General features: G+C 38.5%; 1 protein-coding gene across 1 annotated transcript in view; it reads right to left on the bottom strand.

Annotated features, from left to right (window-relative positions):
* Window positions 1–16,939, bottom strand: part of ATP2B1 (ATPase plasma membrane Ca2+ transporting 1) — a 135,486-nt gene that overhangs the window by 46,859 nt on the left and 71,688 nt on the right. Inside the window, exons 4-5 of the mRNA XM_024754423.1 lie at window positions 1,244–1,498; window positions 1,030–1,155 (exon numbers count right to left, since the gene is read on the bottom strand). Of these exons, the coding sequence (XP_024610191.1) occupies window positions 1,030–1,155; window positions 1,244–1,498 (381 nt within the window). The remainder of the gene's footprint in view (window positions 1–1,029; window positions 1,156–1,243; window positions 1,499–16,939) is intronic.

Here is a 16,939-nt window from a genome sequence, read left to right as displayed (position 1 = left end):
AGAATCTCCTTCCAATGTAGGAAATGTTAGCATTCCATTAACATCTGAAAATAATAATTAAAGACAAATAGGCAACATTTTCTTATTCCAAATGCTAGTATAACTCAATCTAAAAATCTATTTAAACCAAATGTCTTACAAGCAATTTTGTAAATTCTATAAAGAACACTAGAAAATTAAGAGTAGGAAACTGAAAATCAAAAGCTAAGGAACTGGTATAATTTTGGAGACAAGTTGTGGTACTCTGGTTTCCTTTCATGTAGCATCTTAGAAGGCAGCTTGTAATTTTTTTCATTATCCCTTCCATTTCATTTCCAATTAACCTTAGGTCTAGCTATCAACAGTTAAGCTGTTGTAAAAGCCTCCTAAGTAGACACCCACCTCCCCTTTTCAGACAGCACCCTCACTACACAAAGCCTTAGATTTTCAGAACATGTCTTAACCGTGTGCAAATGCAGTTCTGCCTAGTAGATGTGGTACTACTCCTGGACCTATTTATTATTAATCATATTACCTTAGATAAATAGTTAATGTCTCAGACTCATTCCTCAGTAGTTAAATGAGAAAGCAAGATTAGGTTAACTTTAAGGATTTTATGAGTTGTTTTTTTTTTTTAATCCTGTCCTTTGTAGACCATCATAGAGAATTCATTAATTTGCTTTAAACACACAATCATTCTTTAATTTTATATTACAATAGCCCTTAAGAATAAATGTAAAACAGATCAATTTAACAGAGACCATTAGGCTTATACTTTAGTTTTATCATTATACTAACATTAACACCGACTCTCAAATCTCTTCATTTTTTTGGACTCGGGTTCCTCATTTGTAAAATACAGTTCTGGATTTAAAGATCTCTAACGTCTCTGCTGACTTACAAAAGAAAGTCTCTAAAGTTTATAAGGGTAGAAGCTAACATAAAATACAGATTCCTCTTCACATTTACTGGCTCTTCGGGGAACTGTCTGCTGACAGTGGTATATAGTTGCGGAGGAGGAAAAAGTTCAGTTATAAAAGAAATTCGTACCTGATAAAAGTAAGGGATCCTTATCTAAAGACTTCCTAACATGATCAGATTCACCAGTCAATGAGCTTTCATCAATTTTAAGATCATTGCCTTGAATAAGTATGCCATCAGCGGGAAGAAGATCACCTAAAACAAAATAAAGGTATGCTAAACTGTGAACAAGATTACAATAACATCACATCATGTGTAAGATGCACTGCCCTTTTTTACTTACCATATTTCACTTGAGCAATATCTCCAACTGTAATGTCAGCTACAGGTATCTGAATGACTTGACCACCCCTGATGACTGTGAACTTCTGTTCTTGTTCAATTCGACTCTGCAAACCTCTGAACTGTTTTTCCTTACTCCAGTCATTGAAAGCTGTTACTAATACTACACACACTACTGACAAGAGGATTGCAGCTCCTTCAATCCAACCAGTTTCACCTTCACCTTCTTCCTCTCCAACAGAAACGTCTCCACAAACTATTTGGAAAGAAAGAAAATGCTGATCAAAAAAGATTCTGAATTGATGGCAACAGATATGTAATTATAATGTTTATAGGCCCCGTTAACTTTGCTTACAGCTCTAAACACTTTATTGATTCAAAGCATTCCATAAGGATGATGATGCTTACTCTGTTAATTTCAAGTTCCCTGCCTCTGAGGATTCTCATCTTACGGTAGGGAGGCAGTCTCGGGTACCTGTTAAGAGTGAGGACACTGGGGAAGATTAAATCTCGACCCTAAGGCAAGTTACTTATTTTTGAGACTCAGTTTCTTCATCTGTCAAATTAGGAGACCACCACTTACTGCAGAGTTGTTGAGAGAATTAAATGCGAAGACACTTGTAAAGAAGGTAGAGCAGTGGCTGAGACATCCTTCACACTCAACCGATAGTTAATGCTATTACTACATATAGTAGGCAAGTCATACATGGAAAGTTAAGTATTATGTGTTTACCCATGAACCATGCTTATTTACCATATCAGTTTCACTGGAGTATGATAAAAGCTTGACTTTCATAACATAAAAATTTAAGCAAAGTGCTACTCATTCATTCAACTACTTGAGCACCTACTTTAGGTGCCAACTCTGTTTTCAAAGCTAAGGATGTAACAGTGAATAAGACATATAAGCTCCTTCTCCTCAGGGAACCTATACTCAGATTGGTAGGTGTGAATGAGATATGAAAAAATCAGATAATAAAACCCAAGTAATTTCAGATATCGTTAAGTGTCATGAAGAAAATAAAATACGGTGATGTGCTAGCAAATGAAAAAAGAGGGCTAACTGTGGTTGGGTGAACAGAGAAGACCCCTCTGAGGTGTCCATGACATTTGAGCTAGGAGCCAAATGATATGAGTGAATTAGCCATATAGATTTAAGGGAAGAGGATTCCGGAGAGAGATTAAAGTCAGCACAGAGGCTCTATGGCAGAAAAGACTTTAGAAAAAGACAGAGGTGGGGACAAAAGAAACCTCAAAACTGTAGGGCCAGTAATGGTGAAGAATGAACAAGGATGGTACTTTTTGAACCTTGGGCTACAATCTATTTGTGAGTCTAAAAATCAATTCAGACCTTCAAGATGGTGGAGGAACAGGACATGGAGATCACCTTCCTCGACACAAATACATCAGAAATACATCTACACGTGGAACAACTAACTCCTGCAGAACACCTACTGAACGCTGGCATAAGACCTCAGACTTCCCAAAACGCAAGAAACTCCCCACGTACCGGGGTAGGGCAAAAGAAAAAACAGAGACAAAAGAATAGGGGCGGGGTCTGCACCAGTGGGAGGGAGCTGTGAAGGAGGAAAGGTTTCCACACACTAGGAAGCCCCTGCGCGGGCGGAGACGGCGGGGGGCGGAGGGAGAAAGCTTCGGAGCCACGCAGGAGAGCACGGCAACAGGGGTGCGGAGGTCAAAGCGGAGAGATTCCAGCACAGAGGATCGGTGCCGACCAGCACTCACCAGCCGGAGAGGCTTGTCTGCTCACCGGCCGGGGCGGGTAGGGACTGGGAGCTGAGGCTCGTGCTTCTTCAGAGGTCAGATCCCAGGGAGAGGACTGGGGTTGGCTGCGTGAACACAGCCTGAAGGGGCTAATGCGCCACAGCTAGCCGGGAGGGAGTCCGGGAAAAAGCCTGGACCTGCCCAAGAGGCGAGAGACCATTGTTTCCGGGTGCGCGACGAGAGGAGATTCAGAGCACCGCCTAAACGAGCTCCAGAGACGGGCGCGAGCTGCGGCTATCAGCGTGGACCCCCAAGAGACGGGCATGAGACGCTAAGGCTGCTGCTGCCGCCACCAAGAAGCCTGTGTGCAAGCACAGGTCACTATCCACACCTCCCCTGCCGGGAGCCTGTGCAGCCCGCCACTGCCAGGGTCCCGGGATCCAGGGACAACTTCTCCGGGAGAACGCACGCGTGCCTCAGGCTGTTGCAACGTCATGCTGGCCTCTGCTGCCGAAGGCTCACCCAGCATTCCGTACCCATCCCACCTCACAGCCTGAGTGAGCCAGAGCCCCTAATCAGCTGCTACTTTAAACCTGCCCTGTCTGGGCGGGGAACAGACGCCCTCGGGCGACCTACACGCAGAGGCAGGGCCAAATCCAAAGCTGAACCCCAGGAGCTGTGCAAAGAGAAAGGGAAATCTCTCCCAGCAGCCTCAGGAGCAGTCGATTAAATCTCCACAATCAACTTGACGTACCCTGCACATCTGTGGAATACCTGAAGAGACAACGAATCATCCCAAAATTGAGGAGGTGGACTTTGTATGATTTTGTCTGTATAGCTTTGATTTAACCATTTGTCCGATGTCCCCTGCATCGGCAGGCGGACTCTCAACCACTGCGCCACCAGGGAAGCCCCTAAGGATAGTTTTTAGCGCTTGTTATCATTGGTGGATTTGTATTTTTGGTTTGGTACCTCTCTTCTTTCTTTCTTTATTACTTTTTAATTCTTTTTGTACTGTTAATAATTTTTTTTATTTTAATAACTTTTATTTTTTCTTTCTTTCTTTCTCCCTTTTCTTCTGAGCCATGTGGCTGACAGGGTCTTGGTGCTCCGGCCGGGTGTCAGGCCTGAGACTCTGTGGTGGGAGAGCCAAGTTCAGGACACTGGTGCACCAGAGACCTCCCGGCTCTGCCTAATGTCAAATGGCAAGAGCTCTCCCAGAGATCTCGAGCTCAACTCTAAGACCCAGCTCCACTCAACGACCAGCAAGCTACAGTGCTGGCCACCCTATGCCAAACAACTACAACTAGCAAGACAGGAACAAAACCCCAGCCATTAGCAGAGAGGCTGCCTAAAATCATAATAAGGCCACAGACACCCAAAAACACACCACGGGATGCAGTCCTGCCCACCAGAAAGACAAGATCCAGCCTCATCCACCAAAACAGGCAATAGTCCCCTCCACCAGAAAGCCTACACAACCCACTGAACCAACCTTAGCCACTGGGGGCAGACACCAAAAACAACGGGAACTATGAACCTGCAGCCTGTGAAAAGGAGACCCCAAACACAGTAAGTTAAGCAAAATGAGAAGACAGAGAAACACACAGCAGATGAGGGAGCAAGGTAAAAATCCAACATACCAAACAAATGAAGAGGAAATAGGCAGTCTACCTGAAAAGGAGTTCAGAGTAATGATAGTAAAGATGATCCAAAATCTTGGAAACAGAATGGAGAAAATAAAAGAAATGTTTAACAAGGACATAGAAGAATGAAAGAGCAAACAATGATGAACAACACAATAAATGAAATTAAAAATTCTCTAGAAGAAATCAATAGCAGAATAACTGATGCAGAAGAACGGATAAGTGACCTGGAAGATAAAATAGTGGAAATAACTACCACAGAGCAGAATAAAAAAGAATGAAAAGAATTGAGGACAGTCTCAGAGACCTCTGGGACAACACTGAACGCACCAACATTCGAATTATAGGGATACCAGAAGAAAAAGAGAAAAAAGAAAGGGAATGAGAAAATATATGAAGAGATTATAGTTGAAAACTTCCCTAATGTGGGAAAGGAAATAGTCAATCAAGTCCAGGAAGCACCGAGAGTCCCATACAGGATAAATCCAAGGAGAAACATGCCAAGACACATATTACTCAAACTATCAAAAATTAAATACAAAGAAAACATATTAAAAGCAGCAAAGGAAAAACAAAAATTAACATACAAACGAATCCCCATAAGGTTAACAGCTGATCTTTCAGCAGAAACTCTGCAAGCCAGAAGGGAGTGGCAGGACATATTTAAAGGGATGAAAGGGAAAAACCTACAACCAGGATTACTCTACCAAGCAAGGATCGCATTCAGATTGGATGGAGAAATTAAAACCTTTACAGACAAGCAAAAGGTGAGAGAATTCAGCACCACCAAACCAGCTTTACAACAAATGCTAAAGGAACTTCTCTAGGCAGGAAACACAAGAGAAGGAAAAGACTTACAATGATAAGCCCAAAACAATTAAGAAAATGGTAGTAGGAACATACATATCGATAACTACCTTAAACATAAATGGACTAAATGCTCCCACCAAAAGACACAGACTGGCTGATTAGATACAAAAACAAGACCCATGTATATGCTGTCTACAAGAGACCCCCTTCAGACCTAGGGACACATACAGACTGAAAGTGAGGGGATGGAAAAAGATATTCCATGCAAATGGAAACCAAAAGAAAACTGGAGTAGCAATTCTCATATCAGACAAAATAGATTACAACAGACAAAGAAGGACACTACATAATGATCAAAGGATCAAAGAGAATGATATAACAATTGTAAATATTTATGCACCAAACATAGGAGCATCTCGGTACATAAGGCAAATGCTAACAGCCATAAAAGGGGAAATTGACAGTAACACAATCGTAGTAGAGGACTTCAACACCCCACTTCCACCAATGGACAGAACATCCAAAATGAACTAAAACAGGAAACACAAGTTTTAAATGATACATTAAACAAGACAGACTTAATTGATATTTATAGGACATTCTATCCAAAAACAACAGAATACACTTTCTTCTCAAGTGCTCATGGGACATTCTCCAGGATAGATCATATGTTGGGTCACAAATCAAGCCTTGGTAAATTTAAGAAAATAGAAATCGTATCAAGTATCTTTTCCAACCACAATGCTATGAGACTAGATATCAATTACAGGAAAAAAATCTGTAAAATAACGAACACATGGAGGCTAAACACTACACTACTAAATAACCAAGAGATCACTGAAGAAATCAAAGAGAAAATCAAAAACTACCTAGAAACAAATGACAATGAAAACACAATGACTCAAAACCTATGGGATGCAACAAAAGCAGTCCAAAGAGGTAAGTTTATAGCAATAGAATCCTACCTCAAGAAACATGAAACATCTCAAATAAACAACATAACCTTATACCTAAAGCAATTAGAGAAAAGAACAAACCCCCCCCAAGTTATCAGAAATCATAAAGATCATAAAGATCAGATCAGAAATAAATGAAAAAGAAATGAAGGAAATAGCACAGATCAATAAAACTAACGGCTGGTTCTTTGAGAAGATAAACATAATTGATAAACCATTAGCCAGACTCATCAAGAAAAAAAGGGAGAAGACTCAAATCAACAGAATTAGAAATGAAAAAGGAGAAGTAACAACTGACACTGCAGAAATACAAAGGATCATGGGAGATTATTACAAGCAACCATATGCCAATAAAATGGACAAGCTGGAAGAAATGGAAAAATTCTTAGAAAAGCACAACCTTCCAAGAAAAACAGGAAGAAACAGAAAATATAAACAGACCAATCACAAGCACTGAAATTGACACTGTGGTTAAAAATCTTCCAACAAACAAAAGCCCAGGACCAGATGGCTTCACAGGTGAATTCTATCAAACATTTAGAGAAGAGCTAACACCTATATTTCTCAAACTCTTCCAAAACACAGCAGAGGGAGCAACACTCCCAATCTCATTCTACAAGGCCACCATCACCCTGATACCAAAACCAGACAAAGATGTCACAAAGAAAGAAAAGTACAGGCCAGTATCACTGATGAACATAGATGCAAAAATCCTCAACAAAATACTAGCAAACAGAATCCAACAGCACATTAAAAGAATCATACACCATGATCAAGTGGGGTTTATCCCAGGAATGCAAGGATTCTTCAATATACGCAAATCAGTCAATGTGATAAACCATATTAACAAATTAAAGGAGAAAAACCATATGGTCATCTCAATAGATGCAGAAAAAGCTTTCGACAAAATTCAACACCCGTTTATGATAAAAACCCTCCAGAAAGTAGGGACAGAGGGAACTTACCGCATAATAATAAAGGCCGTATATGACAAACCCACAGCCAACATTGTTCTCAATGGTGAAAAACTGAAACCATTTCCTCTAAGATCAGGAACAAGACAAGGTTGCCCACTCTCACCACTCTTATTCAACATAGTTTTGGAAGTTTTAGCCACAGCAATCAGAGAAGAAAAGGAAATAAAAGGAATCCAAATCGGAAAAGAAGAAGTAAAGCTGTCACTGTTTGCAGATGACATGATACTATACATAGAGAATCCTAAAGATGCTACCAGAAAACTACTAGAGCTAATCAATGAATCTGGTAGAGTAGCAGGATACAAAATTAATGCACAGAAATCTATTGCATTCCTATTCACTAATGATGAAAAATCTGAAAGAGAAATTAAGGAAACACTCCCATTTACCACTGCAACCAAAAGAATAAATACCTAGGAATAAACTTACCTTAGGAGACAAAAGACCTGTATGCAGAAAAATATAAGATACTGATGAAAGCAATTAAAGATGATAGAAACAGATGGAGAGATATACCATGTTCTTGGATTGGGAGAATCAACATTGTGAAAATGACTCTACTACCCAACACAATCTACAGATTCAATGCAATCCCTATCAAATTACCACTGGCATTTTTCACAGAACTAGAACAAAAAATTTCACAATTTGTATGGAAACACAAAAGACCCCGAATAGCCAAAGCAATCTTGAGAAAGAAAGTGGAGGTGGAGGAATCAGCCTCCCTGACTTCAGACTATACTACAAAGCTACAGTAATCAAGACAGGATGGTACTGGCACAAAGACAGAAATATAGATCAATGGAACAGGACAGAAAGCCCAGTGATAAACCCATGCACATATGGTCACCTTATCTTTGATAAAGGAGGCAAGAACATACAATGGAGAAAAGGCAGCCTCTTCAATAAGTGGTGCTGGGAAAACTGGGCAGCTACATGTAAAAGAATGAAATTAGAACATTCCCTAACACCATACTCAAAAATAAACTCCAAATGGATTAAAGACCTAAACGTAAGGCCAGACACTATGAAACTCTTAGAGGGAAACACAGGCAGAACACTCTTTGACATAAATCACAGTAAGATCCTTTTTGACCCACCTCCTAGAGAAATGGAAATAAAAACAAAAATAAAGAAATGGGATCTAATGAAACTTAAAAGCTTTTGCACAGCAAAGGAAACAATAAACAAGACAACCCTCAGAATCAGAGAAAATATTTGCAAATAAAGCAACTGACAAAGGACTAATCTCCAAGTTTATAAGCATCTCATGCAGCTCAGTATCAAAAACATAAACAACCCAATCCAAAAATGGGCAGAAGACCTAAAGAGACATTTCTCCAAAGAAGATACACAGATTGCCAACAAACACATGAAAGGATGCTCAACATCAGTAATCATTACAGAAATGCAAATAAAAACTACAGTGAGGTATCACCTCACACCAGTCAGAATGGCCATCAACAAAAAATCTACGAACAATAAATGCTGGAGAGGGTGTGGAGAAAGGGGAACCCTCTTACACTGCTGGTGGAAATGTAAACTGATACAGCCACTATGGAGAACAGTAAGGAGGTTCCTTAAAAAACTAAAAATAGAACTACCATACGACCCAGCAATCCCACTACTGGGCATGTACCCTGAGAAAACCATAATTCCAAAGAGTCATGTACCACAATGTTTACTGCAGCTCTATTTACAATAGCCAGGATATGGAAGGAACCTAAGTGTCCATTGACAGATGAATGAATAAAGAAGATGTGGCACATATGAAGTATTACTGTCAGAAAAAGAAATAAAATTGAGTTATTTGTAGTGAGGTGGATGGACCTAGAGTCTGTCATACAGAGTAAAGTAAACCAGAAAGAGAAAAACAAATACCGTATGCTAACACATATATATGGAATCTAAAAAAATGGTTCTGATGAACCTAGGTGCAGGACAGGAATAAAGACACAGACGTAGAGAATGGACTTGAGGACACGGGGAGGGGGAAGGGTAATCTGGGACGAAGTGAGAGAGTGGCATGGACATATATACACTACCAAATGTAAAACAGATAGCTAGTGGGAAGCAGCCACATAGCACAGGGAGGTCAGCTCGGTGCTTTGTGACCACTTAGGGGGGTGGGAGGGAGATGCAAGATGGAGGAGATATGGGGATAATGTATATGTATAGCTTATTCAATTCGTTATAAAGCAGAAACTAACACACCACTGTAAAGCAATTATACTCCAATAAAGTTGTTTTTAAAATAAATGAAGAAAATAAAATCAATTCAGTGGCTCACGACCAGAATTTTGAAAAATGAAAGAGAACAAAATAGAAAGGATATGCATTTAGTAAAAGGTGAACTGTTTTTTGAAAGCTTACTTTGGTTATTTTTAAATTCACATGAAGGAGTAGGTTCTTTGTTCCTATGTAAAGTTCTTTCTTACTGAGCGTTGGGCTAAAATCTCTGAAAGTCAATGGTTCTCTTAGGAAATGCAGAACAGGAAATGGATTATTCACAAGAAAATAATGAGTAAACCAATGACACTAGAAATGATTAAAGCATATTCCAGAAGAGTGAGCATGAACTAAAGAGAGGACTTGAGGTGCAAGGGTGCTGAATAAAGATGAATCAGGGAGAGGTATGTGGGACAGATAAAGGGAGAGAAGACAGAAGCTGGAGAAAAATCAATTTGCGTGAAATGGAACAATCACCATCCCCACCAAATGGGCATGATGTGAACAATCATGAAAAATATCCATGTGAAGATCAGCAGGATTCAGCCACCAATGGGTATAAAGCATGTTCTCCAAAGGAGATGGCTAGATGATCTACTGAGAGTGATGGCCCCGCCATCCAAATACTAAAACTTCTATTTTATTTATCTTCAAGCTGAAGAAATAACTATGTATCATTGCATACAATAACCAATTAAGTGAATCTATAGTTTACATTATTTTAAATAGTAGAAGCTGTAAAGACAGCTTCCCCTTACCTTTCCCTCTGCCCAGAATATCAGAGATTTGCTCTCTGAATTACATAAAGCAAGTCTGAACTCAAGAACAGATGAAGGTTGAAATACTATACTGACCACTTTCACCAACCTTGAGGCAGTGCTAAAATATTATCTTCCAAATAAAGCTCTACAGTGATCTTACTGGTTAAAAACATAAAAATGCAATACTTGGGACTTCCCTGGTGGTTCAGTGGTTAAGACTCTGCACTTTCACTGTAGGGGGTGCGGGTCTGATCCCTGGTCAGGGAACTAAGATCCCGCATGCTTGCACCATATGGCCAAAAAATAAAATAAAATACAATTAAAAAACAATTAAAAATATATTAAATTAAAATCAAGTGATGGCAGGGGATTCCCTTACTTTGATACTATACACAGAGAATCCTAAAGATGCTACCAGAAAACTACTAGAGCTAATCAATGAATCTGGTAGAGTAGCAGGATACAAAATTAATGCACAGAAATCTATTGCATTCCTATTCACTAATGATGAAAAATCTGAAAGAGAAATTAAGGAAACACTCCCATTTACCACTGCAACCAAAAGAATAAATACCTAGGAATAAACTTACCTTAGGAGACAAAAGACCTGTATGCAGAAAAATATAAGATACTGATGAAAGCAATTAAAGATGATAGAAACAGATGGAGAGATATACCATGTTCTTGGATTGGGAGAATCAACATTGTGAAAATGACTCTACTACCCAACACAATCTACAGATTCAATGCAATCCCTATCAAATTACCACTGGCATTTTTCACAGAACTAGAACAAAAAATTTCACAATTTGTATGGAAACACAAAAGACCCCGAATAGCCAAAGCAATCTTGAGAAAGAAAGTGGAGGTGGAGGAATCAGCCTCCCTGACTTCAGACTATACTACAAAGCTACAGTAATCAAGACAGGATGGTACTGGCACAAAGACAGAAATATAGATCAATGGAACAGGACAGAAAGCCCAGTGATAAACCCATGCACATATGGTCACCTTATCTTTGATAAAGGAGGCAAGAACATACAATGGAGAAAAGGCAGCCTCTTCAATAAGTGGTGCTGGGAAAACTGGGCAGCTACATGTAAAAGAATGAAATTAGAACATTCCCTAACACCATACTCAAAAATAAACTCCAAATGGATTAAAGACCTAAACGTAAGGCCAGACACTATGAAACTCTTAGAGGGAAACACAGGCAGAACACTCTTTGACATAAATCACAGTAAGATCCTTTTTGACCCACCTCCTAGAGAAATGGAAATAAAAACAAAAATAAAGAAATGGGATCTAATGAAACTTAAAAGCTTTTGCACAGCAAAGGAAACAATAAACAAGACAACCCTCAGAATCAGAGAAAATATTTGCAAATAAAGCAACTGACAAAGGACTAATCTCCAAGTTTATAAGCATCTCATGCAGCTCAGTATCAAAAACATAAACAACCCAATCCAAAAATGGGCAGAAGACCTAAAGAGACATTTCTCCAAAGAAGATACACAGATTGCCAACAAACACATGAAAGGATGCTCAACATCAGTAATCATTACAGAAATGCAAATAAAAACTACAGTGAGGTATCACCTCACACCAGTCAGAATGGCCATCAACAAAAAATCTACGAACAATAAATGCTGGAGAGGGTGTGGAGAAAGGGGAACCCTCTTACACTGCTGGTGGAAATGTAAACTGATACAGCCACTATGGAGAACAGTAAGGAGGTTCCTTAAAAAACTAAAAATAGAACTACCATACGACCCAGCAATCCCACTACTGGGCATGTACCCTGAGAAAACCATAATTCCAAAGAGTCATGTACCACAATGTTTACTGCAGCTCTATTTACAATAGCCAGGATATGGAAGGAACCTAAGTGTCCATTGACAGATGAATGAATAAAGAAGATGTGGCACATATGAAGTATTACTGTCAGAAAAAGAAATAAAATTGAGTTATTTGTAGTGAGGTGGATGGACCTAGAGTCTGTCATACAGAGTAAAGTAAACCAGAAAGAGAAAAACAAATACCGTATGCTAACACATATATATGGAATCTAAAAAAATGGTTCTGATGAACCTAGGTGCAGGACAGGAATAAAGACACAGACGTAGAGAATGGACTTGAGGACACGGGGAGGGGGAAGGGTAATCTGGGACGAAGTGAGAGAGTGGCATGGACATATATACACTACCAAATGTAAAACAGATAGCTAGTGGGAAGCAGCCACATAGCACAGGGAGGTCAGCTCGGTGCTTTGTGACCACTTAGGGGGGTGGGAGGGAGATGCAAGATGGAGGAGATATGGGGATAATGTATATGTATAGCTTATTCAATTCGTTATAAAGCAGAAACTAACACACCACTGTAAAGCAATTATACTCCAATAAAGTTGTTTTTAAAATAAATGAAGAAAATAAAATCAATTCAGTGGCTCACGACCAGAATTTTGAAAAATGAAAGAGAACAAAATAGAAAGGATATGCATTTAGTAAAAGGTGAACTGTTTTTTGAAAGCTTACTTTGGTTATTTTTAAATTCACATGAAGGAGTAGGTTCTTTGTTCCTATGTAAAGTTCTTTCTTACTGAGCGTTGGGCTAAAATCTCTGAAAGTCAATGGTTCTCTTAGGAAATGCAGAACAGGAAATGGATTATTCACAAGAAAATAATGAGTAAACCAATGACACTAGAAATGATTAAAGCATATTCCAGAAGAGTGAGCATGAACTAAAGAGAGGACTTGAGGTGCAAGGGTGCTGAATAAAGATGAATCAGGGAGAGGTATGTGGGACAGATAAAGGGAGAGAAGACAGAAGCTGGAGAAAAATCAATTTGCGTGAAATGGAACAATCACCATCCCCACCAAATGGGCATGATGTGAACAATCATGAAAAATATCCATGTGAAGATCAGCAGGATTCAGCCACCAATGGGTATAAAGCATGTTCTCCAAAGGAGATGGCTAGATGATCTACTGAGAGTGATGGCCCCGCCATCCAAATACTAAAACTTCTATTTTATTTATCTTCAAGCTGAAGAAATAACTATGTATCATTGCATACAATAACCAATTAAGTGAATCTATAGTTTACATTATTTTAAATAGTAGAAGCTGTAAAGACAGCTTCCCCTTACCTTTCCCTCTGCCCAGAATATCAGAGATTTGCTCTCTGAATTACATAAAGCAAGTCTGAACTCAAGAACAGATGAAGGTTGAAATACTATACTGACCACTTTCACCAACCTTGAGGCAGTGCTAAAATATTATCTTCCAAATAAAGCTCTACAGTGATCTTACTGGTTAAAAACATAAAAATGCAATACTTGGGACTTCCCTGGTGGTTCAGTGGTTAAGACTCTGCACTTTCACTGTAGGGGGTGCGGGTCTGATCCCTGGTCAGGGAACTAAGATCCCGCATGCTTGCACCATATGGCCAAAAAATAAAATAAAATACAATTAAAAAACAATTAAAAATATATTAAATTAAAATCAAGTGATGGCAGGGGATTCCCTTACTGCAGATTGAAAAAAAAAAAAAGCAATACTTTTTAATAGTGAATGACAGACTCATATCAGAAGATGAAATTTACCAGTCGTATTTCAAGAAAAACTTTTACATAACTGGTGGATGGAAGTGAAAATAAGTATCATGATTTAGTGAGTACACTAAAATCTTCCACTTGGATTTACCTAATGTTGAGTTTTTTCCAGCTATGACAGATATTAAAACCAAGTTCTGAAAGAAAACAAACTTAGATCCAAATCAGGCTAAATCAAGATTACAAACTATAATAATGTATATTTAATCATGCTATTAATAATGATGCTTTTATTTCATTTTATTTATTTATTTATTTATTTATTTATTTATTTATTTTTGGCTGTGTTGGGTCTTCGTTTCTGTGCAAGGGCTTTCTCTAGTTGCGGCAAGCGGGGGCCACTCTTCATCGCGGTGCGCGGGCCTTTCACTGTCGCGGCCTCTCTTGTTGAGGGGCACAGGCTCCACACGCGCAGGCTCAGTAGTCGTGGCTCACGGGCTTAGTTCTCCGCAGCATGTGGGATCTTCCCAGACCAGGGCTAGAACCCGTGTCCCCTGCATTAGCAGGCAGATTCTCAACCACTGCGCCACCAGGGAAGCCCAATAATGATGTTTTAAGGCTACTAAAAATCAAAAATTTAAACGTTCACCTTTTTAATCTTTAATTTCTATTTATGTATATGTTTTAAAATGCTCACAGTATAAATAACTTTAAATATATATAATTCATAAATGCATCATTTGGAGACATATGCTCATATCTTTTCTTTATAGGGTAAATAACCAAAAAAGGTTAAAGACAATGCAACAGAGGTTAAGGGAAAGGAATTGTGAGACAATTATTTAATTTTCAGCTTTAAATCTCACATGCATATGTATTTATAACTAAACTACTGAATATTTCAAAAGAGAGTGTGAAACAAGTTAGTGCATATTTCATTTCATATATAGTTCTACTTTATATTACACAGATAAACTTAGAATGATTGTGAAATAAACAGTATTAAAGTATTTCTAGAAACTGAATCTTTTTCCTACTGATGGCCATTACAAATTTTTAAGGGAGCTGCAGGGAAATAAAAGTAATCTCAAAATCAAAGTTAGGAAAGGACTGTAGTTTACCAGTTATACATGGGAGAAAAAAAAAAAGTATTTTAATAATGTTTTCAGTAAAGTCCAAGTGTAAATACAATAATAAAAATCGATTTTTACTAAAGGCGCTCCCTTGTAAATATATTCACCTGAGAGGTACACACCATCTAAATTCAGCCTATGCCCTCTACACCACAGGGCCACAGGGCAAATATGCCATTCTAAAATCCCCTACGTGATTCTTGGGTGGTATATCAAGTGTATATATATTAATAGCATAAAAAAGCGGTTCTCAAAGTGTTGTTTAAGAACTCCAGGGGGATCCTCGAGGTCAAAACTGTTTTTAGAATAACACTAAGATGCTATTTTGCCTCATATTTCATGAATGTATAGTGAAACTTTCCAAAGACTACATTACATGTGCTAAATACAACAAAATGAATGGAGAAGCAGATGAGAATCCAGTTATCTTCAATTAAGCCAGACCTCAATGAGATACAATGACGTTACAAACACCACTACTATTCATTATTTCATTTCAAACTTCATTAATAATTACAGTAATTATAAAATATTTATTATTTTTAAATGCACTAATATTTTTAAATTTCTCCGTTTTAATTTAGAATACAGTAAATACCTACAGACATAACTCACATAATCAAAACCCTTTTGGAGTTCTCAATACTTAGAGAGTGTAAAAGGGTTCTGAGACCAAAGAGTTTGACAACCACTAGTTGTATACAGTGACTATAGATTTATGTGGGTTATAGTGCTTATTTTCACACTAAATAGTACTAGTAAGAAATTTTGATAATTTGGATTTCTATGACTATAGATTTACAATTAATGGATTTCCTTTTAAGCAAGTATCCACTTCTTTTTTTTTTTTTTTTTTTTTTTTGCGGTACGCGGGCCTCTCGCCGCTGTGACCTCTCCCGTTGCGGAGCACAGGCTCCGGACGCGCAGGCCCAGCGGCCATGGCCCACAGGCCCAGCCGCTCCGCGGCACATGGGATCTTCCCGGACTGGGGCATGAACCCGTGTCCCCTGCATTGGCAGGTGGACTCTCAACCACTACGCCACCAGGGAAGCCCAAGTATCCACTTCTTAGTGTTAAATGTAACATGATGAAAAGATACATGAAATATACTAATAAGTGTTTTTTTAAAAAGTGCAAACACTAAACTTTTACCATGGAGCAAAAATACCTTTATATGGTTTATTAACACCTTCTGGTAGATTTTGAGTCTCTTTAAAGGGCCTTAAGACACCAACAACTCTAGATTATCTTCTCAGTTGGATCTAATACCAGTTATCTCCTTAAGCAAATATAAAAAAGGGCCTGTCACTGTATCCTACAAATGAAGCAGTCTGAATTCCAAGATTTGTGCCCAGATCCCGTTAGTAAAAAAAAAAACCTACTCCCACTGAAAATATTTTTCTTCAGTTTTCTTATAGTTTTGGGAAAAAATGTTAAAAGTAAAAAGTTTTTAATCATCTGCTAACGCACTCAAGTCTAGAGCACCAATTCCCAGTATTCTATGACAGTTGGATAAACCAAGCAGTAAAGAATTTAACTGCATGTTGCTAAACATGATATCACCTCCCTTTCCAGATGAAAAGACACACACACTTACACATCCTCACACCTACCCACTTGTGCACATATACATATACATGAGCACCACAGACACATACACAAAAACATTTAAGAAATCTCAGAGGATATATATCAAAATGATAATCTCTAAAATGTGGGATTTTCAGTAAATATGATTTCCTTTGAATTGTCATTTCCCCCCCTAATTTTTCAACAGCAAAACATGTACCGCTTATTTAATAAATAAAAGTTTAAAAAATAATTTGGCTCAATACTGATAAGAATATTGCCTAAATCCTTTCTTATATACATCAGTGATTCTCAACTGGAGGCAATTTTGCCCCCCC

The sequence above is a fragment of the Neophocaena asiaeorientalis genome, unplaced genomic scaffold, assembly GCF_003031525.2.
Source record: "Neophocaena asiaeorientalis asiaeorientalis breed wild unplaced genomic scaffold, Neophocaena_asiaeorientalis_V1.1 scaffold92, whole genome shotgun sequence".
NCBI classification, from domain to species: Eukaryota; Metazoa; Chordata; class Mammalia; order Artiodactyla; family Phocoenidae; genus Neophocaena; species Neophocaena asiaeorientalis.
This window is presented reverse-complemented; position numbering and strand designations above follow the sequence as displayed.